Below are 7,353 nucleotides of genomic sequence, written 5' to 3' on the forward strand. Positions count from 1 at the left end.
TCACGAGGGAACTTGACGAAACAAAATAGGGTTGGGCACGCAGTCAGCCCTCGCACACCAACCCACGCGAGCTCTTCCCACTAACCATGCTTGCAAAACCATTCCAAGCTCGAACGTGACATAAGCGTCGAGGCACGCGTACTCAACTTGACGAGTCGTCAACGCCTCGTCGTCCCACCGGCTCAACGTGATCTCCTTGGGCTTCTCGAGTTCTTTGCGGAGGAGGACTTTGACTAACTTCTTCAGGCCCATGTGACCAAACGATGGGTTCCGAAACCTCTCCATCGCCAGTGCCCGGAGATCGACCATGCGTGACACGACGAGCCCGTAGTCGTCGCGCAGCTTCGTTGCGTCGTCCTTGATGCCGACGCCGACAAATGTGTAACGGAGATTGGCGAGAAATGCATGGAGCGACGCCGGGACACTTTCTGCATGGAGGAATTGAAAGATCAGGCAACTATGACCGACACACAGCTGCAGGGTCGCGACCGGATGGACGACACCGGGCTCAAGGTTTGGGCGCCATTCTATGTCGAGGCCGATGACGAGCCGGTTCAACCAGAGTAGGTGGGCGTGCTCAACATCGCCGATCCAGCGGGTGACAATGTAGGGGTCGTTGGTGACGCATGTGTGGATCTGATAGTCGTGAAAGCGGATCTTATGAAGAGAGAACATGGTGGCTTCGGAATTTGAGAGACTAAGAAGAGAACAGAAGAGAACATGAACGGAAGAAAAGCTGTGTTTATTTCGTACTTAGAATAGAGGTTATATATAGTATACCAGGCGTGTTAAAACAGGAAGTTTACTTCGGTGCAAAATAGGAAATATTTGCCCCGACCGTTAACGTTGAAAGAGGAAACATTCGTGCTTTCATTCAACCGCCTTTGGAAACTAAATAATTTATATTTATTGATTAATTTAGGATAAATACCACATAAAATCCAAAACCATGTTTACTATAACATATTTACGCGAAACTTTTTTCATGTGATATATTTACTCTCCGTCGATCAACGAGCACGTTTCGAATCTTAAGTGGCTTCATATGTGTATTCCGCTGTTGACGTGGAAGATTAAACAGTGCAGACGTGGTGGCCACATGGCTATAGTGAAAAAGAAAAACGTCGTTAGTTTTTCATTCTCCTTTCTCAGTTTCCTCTGTTCGTTGCCCGAGCTCCCATGTTCATCTTCTTCATTCCCGAATGGCATCTTGACAATCTAATCAACGATTGACGATGGCGACAACGGTGCTCAAGACGACGGCAAAAGCACCGATGGTGACTAGCGGTGAGCGAAGTTGTAGGACGTGACGATGCCGACGACCCCAAAGCGAGCCCTAGGCCGCGATTTCAGCAGTGATTCGAATTTAGGCGTCGACGACAATCGGTGAGTGGTGGTGAGGGCTTGAGCGGTTTTGACAAGAATCAATTAATCGAGAATTTGGTGGTCGGTTACTTCCCAGCAAACACAAACCCCAAATTAGACTTCAGCAACAGAGTGAGAGAGAAAGAGAAAGGGAAAGGGAAACGGAGGGAGCCAAGTCAGATTTTTTGCATAGTTGCCACGGCAGTTCCGTTTGTCTACCGTTGTCCACGTCAACTGCCACATAAGATTTCTAGCGGTGTTCATTGACGGAACCTTAATGGAAGTTAAACGTGTAATCCAAATTTTTGATGTAAAAAAAAAAGTTTAGGATAAATGTATCACAGTGGCTATAGTTTGAAGTTTTTCGCGGTATTAATTTTTTCTTTAATTAATATTAAGTACATCGCATCGTATCGTATTGTGCTCTTGCTAAAAACTGAATTTTAGTATTTTATATAATTATAATGAAGAGTCATCAAGAATAAAAGTATTTTAGGAACACAATTCACCAAATTTCAAATTAAACTTTGTATTTTCTGAACTTGTTAATGACTAATACATACTTTCAGAATTTGAGTCAAAATTTTCATGTTAAAAAAAATATTTGACTTCGTATTTAGTCAATGATTTTCGAAGTCTTCGACCTAAATCGTGGCTCCGTCATTGGGTTGAATGACTCTTTTGACTTCGTTTTATATACGGTAGAAATAAAAATAACACAAATAATAACTTGATAGAGAATAGGACGTAACCAGCATTCATGTTAGGACTCCATTTCGTGTTTGAAATCCGCGTTCTATTGTGTCAGCATAAAGATATCATAATCACGATTGTATAAACCAAACAAACGAATCATTATGAAAACATTAATTCATAGCTACGCGTCACACGTGTGGTGTCATTTTATATGTGGATTTTCGGTTGAAATTGATGTTATGCCGATCGAAGGTCGCGACACATAAAGGCCGTGGACCTTATGAAGCCCTGAGACATGTGAAACGTAGAATGAATGTTGGGAATAAATTGGCAAAACTCAAGGCTCGGTCAGATTAAGATAATATCGATCGTATCGGAAATTTTGGATCCTTGGGTCCTAATATTGGGAGCGGCTTTCAATTTTTCCACGATCGTCGAAGTGAACTCATCGCATCGAGCAGCAGATGTGAGACAACAGGGGAAGGGATAATTATCTAGCCGAGCAAAAGAAGCGAGAAGAGAATTGTCAAAGAGATCGATGCGCACCGAGCAGAGAAAAGCATGTTGGAAAACAAGGTTTAGATTGTGTCCGGGACATGAATCTAGATCGGGCAGGTTTGGATAGGGCAAGAAGCAGAATAGAACTAGTATCACCAACTAATAAGCAAACATACGGCCATATCGATTCGGGGCATTTGAAAGAGAGGTTGGAAAGTCCAAGAAGTTCCAAGCAACTTAGAAAACAGAAAGATTAGTTTTTCGTCGCGAATACAGAACAGGGAGACTCATCTTAACGACGAAGAATTACAGACCTCACATTCACAAATCCAAGAAATGCATGCTCAAACTCAGGATGTCACCAAGAGTGGTTTGGTTTCATTGCATTCTCGGGTCAGCAGAGATTGACCGCGTCCACTACAGCATTCAATGCTCAACAAATCTCGATTCCAAGAATAAAAAGATCACGGACGACAACAAGGACGAAAGGGAGGTCAACAAAACGAGCAAGTGAAAGGACGGTGTTCGCATTCTGCTCCAAACAACACAATTTCACCTGGATATATCTGGATCGGTTGTCCAACAGCTCCTCTAAGAAAACGAAGCTAAAGTCCACAAGGTACGCTAAACTAAAGCATGCAAATTGTCTACTCATCTCATCCTCTCTATGAAAACATCTCCAGTTGAGACCCACTGAGTAAGTCTCAATACCCAACTGCTAACCACAAGTTGATCAAAATTCAAGAACAAAACTCTGGACAAGTAAGAAGACAAAATCCTCAATAGTACATATTCAGAAGAACTTCCGAAAACTTACAGTGCCCGACGAAAAAGCCAATCTAGCAAAATGAATCAAACTACCACCTCAAACATTGATCTATAAAATGTAAACTTCATGATTTTCTGTCTTACAACAAAAAGACACCGATTCGGACTCAAAGAGAGAACAAACCACTACACATTTATCCTGTTTCAATCCGCTTTTGAGTCTATCTTCGGACCAAGTAGAGCTTACCTATGACATGAAGGATGGCAACAAAAGCAATGAAGCCGATGCTCATAACAAGAACCACATTTGGAGAGATCTTCAGTCCCGGGGCATCATCGGTGTAGAACTGCAGCATTGTCCCAGTTGCTCCTCCCGAGGCACCACCACCAGTTGTCCTCCGCCTCCGCATGCTAGCAGCAGCTGCTGCGCTACCTCTGGGTGGGGCTGGTCCATTCGATGCCATTTCTCCGGCAGCCGCTAACTTCTGTTTCCAATTCCATTCAGAAGCACGAATTAATGATTGCCAGGAATAATTATGTCCAAGAATACACAAATAGAGAGGCAAAATTTAGCTATCGTTGTATCTGGCTATTTGCTATGTCATTCAAAATGCAAATATGCAAACAAGACCACAACTCTGCCAATCCTTCTAAAAGTTCGCCCTTTAAGCACGAGACAGGACCAAAAGTCTCCAGACAAATCCGCAAGACACTGAAAACCACAAAGAAATCGGCAGAGGAGTCCTAACAAAGATGCTGAGATCAGAGCACTCGACCATCATTGTTCATCTGAGAACCACTCATCACAGAAGGGACTTTAATAAAAAAATTTGTCAGCCTACCATACATAGAACCCAAAGCCAAGAAAGCCGAAAATCCCGAAAACAAAAAAAAAAACCGACAAATTCATAAGTAACTCCAAAACAATCAAATGTGGCGTCGAATATCTAAACCGCTCTAGTCACGCATCAATGGGTGCCTGCTTCATGTCGCCGCGCGGCATACCGTTCTAGGCAGAACCAACAACACGACCTCAATCCCATCCCTTCCCCGCTCGACCCCATAGCAGCCCAATTCGAAACCGGGAAGCGCATGAACATTCATGCAAGGTTCAATTCCACACAGCCCAGTCCCCCAAAAACACACACGAATCGTTCTCCTCCCCGTCACCATTCCGCACGCGCAACAACGACGACGAGGCAGACACGAAACTAGATCCTCCGAAAAACAAGGACTCAGGGCAAAAGCAACCGGCACGCACGAACTCAAACGAACCAAAAACGTAAACCCGAAACCTCAATTTCGGATTTCCTCCGAGAGCCAAAACCGACGCGATCGTAACCGACCGCCAAAAAAAAAAAAAAAAAAAGCCAACCGATCGAACAGGAAATCACGAAGGTTCCAGAACACGGCGCCCTAAAACCGCGCGACCGGAGCCGAACCCCCCCCCGCCGGAATCGTCCAGATCGGCGGCGGCGGCGAGATCACGCCGGGGAAATTCCGGAAAAAAGGGGAAGAAATCGGACACCAGATCTAGCCTTCGCGATCCGAAACTCGCACGCGGAGAGCAACGATCGGAGCAACGATCGATGGAGAGAGAGAGAATTAGAGAGAGAGAGAGAGAGAGGGGGGGGGGGGGGTGGCTCGCCTGGGTAGAACCGGCGGCGCAGATCGCGTGCGGCGGCGGCGGCTCCGAAGATCCAAAAGGAAGGGGACGCGTTTTCTTTGACTGGTGCGAAGGTCGGCGTTGTCAGAAGAACCCGGCCCTCTTTATATACGGGGGGGGGGGACGGTGACGACGGGGCCCCCACTGCCTGTCCCTGCAACGACAAGTCGTTCGGGGGGCCGTTTCCGTCCCGCGGCGAGGGTTGCGCGAAAGGCCCATGGGCACTTGCTTGTGTTGACTGCGGTTGATGGGCTTTCTGGAATTTCAAACATTTCGCTCGAATTTTGTTCGTGGCCCCAATATAGCTTGTTGGAAGAGGATTTTTGCGTATTTACGTCGTGTGCAACGCGTGGTCGGATGCGGGAATTTGATTTTCGAGCGGGGACCGGTTTGAGACGTGTGCATGTCATGTCATGTGTGCATTTGAATCCGCAATGATTTGGCTGTGTTAAATAGCCCGTCAAAAAGGTACCCGAGAAGTGTACATCCGTGGCGTGAATTTTCGTTCTCTGTGTGTGTGTGTGTGGAAGAGCTACTCTCGATCCCTGGATGGCGGTAGCTCGTCCAAACCCTACCCCCTCAAGCCCTGCCCGCCTACTCTCTTTTTTTTGTTCTTTTTTTTTTCCTAGTCTCTTGCCTCTCGGCCTGTAGCTTCATTCCTCGGTCGCTAGTCGCGGGGTCCGTTTCGTCTCTCTGCGATTTCCTCTTGAAAGGGAGCCGATGGAGGAGGGCGACGATCCATCCCATTTTCGATTTGCAATGAAAGCATGCGTCGAAACCATTCAAAATCGGCCATTACAGGGTTTATCCTGAATCCTCTCTTTGTGTGTGGAAGAGCTCATCTCTATCCCTGATGACGATAGCTCGTCCAAAACCCTACAACCCCCGCCAAGCCCTAACTGCCTCCTCATGTTTTTTCCTATTTTCTTCCCTCTCGGCCTATAGCATCATTCCTCGGTTGCCAGTCACCGGGTCCATTTCATCTCTTTGCGATTTCCTCTTGAAAGGGAGCCAATGGAGGACGGCGACGATCCCATTCCATTTCGATTTGCAATGAAAGCAGGCGTTAGAACCATCCAAAATCGATCCTTACAGGGTTTATCCTGTCTTTACATGGGCTATGCTTCTTCTATCTAATAATTTAAGTTTTTAGCTAGATTTTTATTTAAAACATGGACTATTTGATCGAATATTTTAATTTGAATTAACTCAACCTCGACATAAAAAAAAAAGCTTCAGAAATGCAGGTGCCAATCCTTGTAGTGTATGATCTTTTCACAAACATATATATTGTTCTACATCTAATGCAATTTTCTTCTCTTTTTTTTTTTTAGGGATAAGTGCACTACAAGTCTTAAAACTAGGGGTGAGCAATTCCAGGTTCCTTATAGGTTCCACATGGAGCCTTGAACCTACTCTCGAATACAGGTTCTCCATTTTTTGGAACCTAGAATCTACCCGTCGGAACCTAAAACCTAAAACCTACCCTGTCAAAGGTTCCAAGGTCTAATAGGTTTTTTTTTATTGCATTTTTAGTTAAACAAAAAAAAATGAGAATACATTTTTAGGTCTAATTGGAGACTTTCCTTACCAAAAAAAAAAAAATGAACCCACCAATACTGAACAAACTTGTCATTCATCAAAGAGAATACAAAAGACTAGTTTCTTGGCATTACGGTTCAAATAAATATAACTAAAATGAGAAGTCATTGTGTGAATCAATACTAGGGATGAGCAGTTCCATGTTCCGTATAGGTTCCACCCATGATAATAGGTTTCTCATTTTTGGAACTTGGAACCTACCCTATTACAGGTTCGAGGGTCGATTCCAGAGTCTACTCAGGTTCCACCTGTATTATTAATTAAACAATTGCAGTAAATCACCATCTTTAATAACCACCACTTACTGTTATGATCCACTGACCACAACTTATATTTAGACACACGAAGAATATGAAACATTAACAAGACATAAAATGAAAACTCAAGCTAGTGATTCCAGATCATACACCCATCATCTAATGCCGTGAAATACTGCAGAATCACGAAAAGACAAGTTCAGGTTCCAGGTTCCACCTACCCAGAACCTAGAACCTACCCGTCGAAACAGGTTCCCCAATTTTTGGAACCTAGAACCTACCCTACATACCTTGGAACCTGGAACCTACATGTTCCCATTGGTCAGGTTCTCAAATTCCAGGGTAGAACCTGAAACCATGCTCACCCTTACTTAAAACTTGTCACAAAAGTGCAATTGAGTCCTAAAACTTGCAAAAAGTGCAATGAAGTACTAAAACTGGTCAAGTTGATTCATTTGAGTCCTAATGTTAACACCATCAAACTTACTTACGGAAAAGGTT

At 44.5% G+C, this 7,353-nt stretch overlaps 2 protein-coding genes across 2 annotated transcripts; both read right to left on the bottom strand.

Moving 5' to 3' along the window:
* On the bottom strand, positions 1-713 carry LOC115687193 (3'-5' exonuclease-like). The gene has a single exon (XM_030612673.2). It carries the CDS (start codon positions 673-675, stop codon positions 1-3), a length of 675 nt encoding a protein of 224 aa, XP_030468533.1. The 5' UTR covers positions 676-713.
* Positions 714-3,322: 2,609 nt separating this feature from the next.
* On the bottom strand, positions 3,323-4,843 carry LOC115687209 (protein transport protein Sec61 subunit beta-like). Its single transcript, XM_056318637.1, has 2 exons — positions 4,703-4,843; positions 3,323-3,812 (listed from the first exon to the last, which is right to left on the bottom strand). The coding sequence occupies exon 2, from the start codon at positions 3,789-3,791 to the stop codon at positions 3,549-3,551; it is 243 nt and encodes an 80-aa protein (XP_056174612.1). The 5' UTR covers positions 3,792-3,812; positions 4,703-4,843; the 3' UTR covers positions 3,323-3,548.
* Between the last annotated feature and the right edge of the window lie 2,510 nt (positions 4,844-7,353).

Source organism: Syzygium oleosum, unplaced genomic scaffold (genome assembly GCF_021117445.2).
Source record: "Syzygium oleosum isolate NSW1041296 unplaced genomic scaffold, Sole_v2.1 Sole_v2.15, whole genome shotgun sequence".
NCBI lineage: Eukaryota > Viridiplantae > Streptophyta > Magnoliopsida > Myrtales > Myrtaceae > Syzygium > Syzygium oleosum.

Coding starts and splice junctions, on each gene's coding strand:
- LOC115687209 (XM_056318637.1), bottom strand. CDS start 3,791: ATGGCATCGAATGGACCAGCCCCACCCAGAGGTAGCGCAGCAGCTGCT.
- LOC115687193 (XM_030612673.2), bottom strand. CDS start 675: ATGTTCTCTCTTCATAAGATCCGCTTTCACGACTATCAGATCCACACA.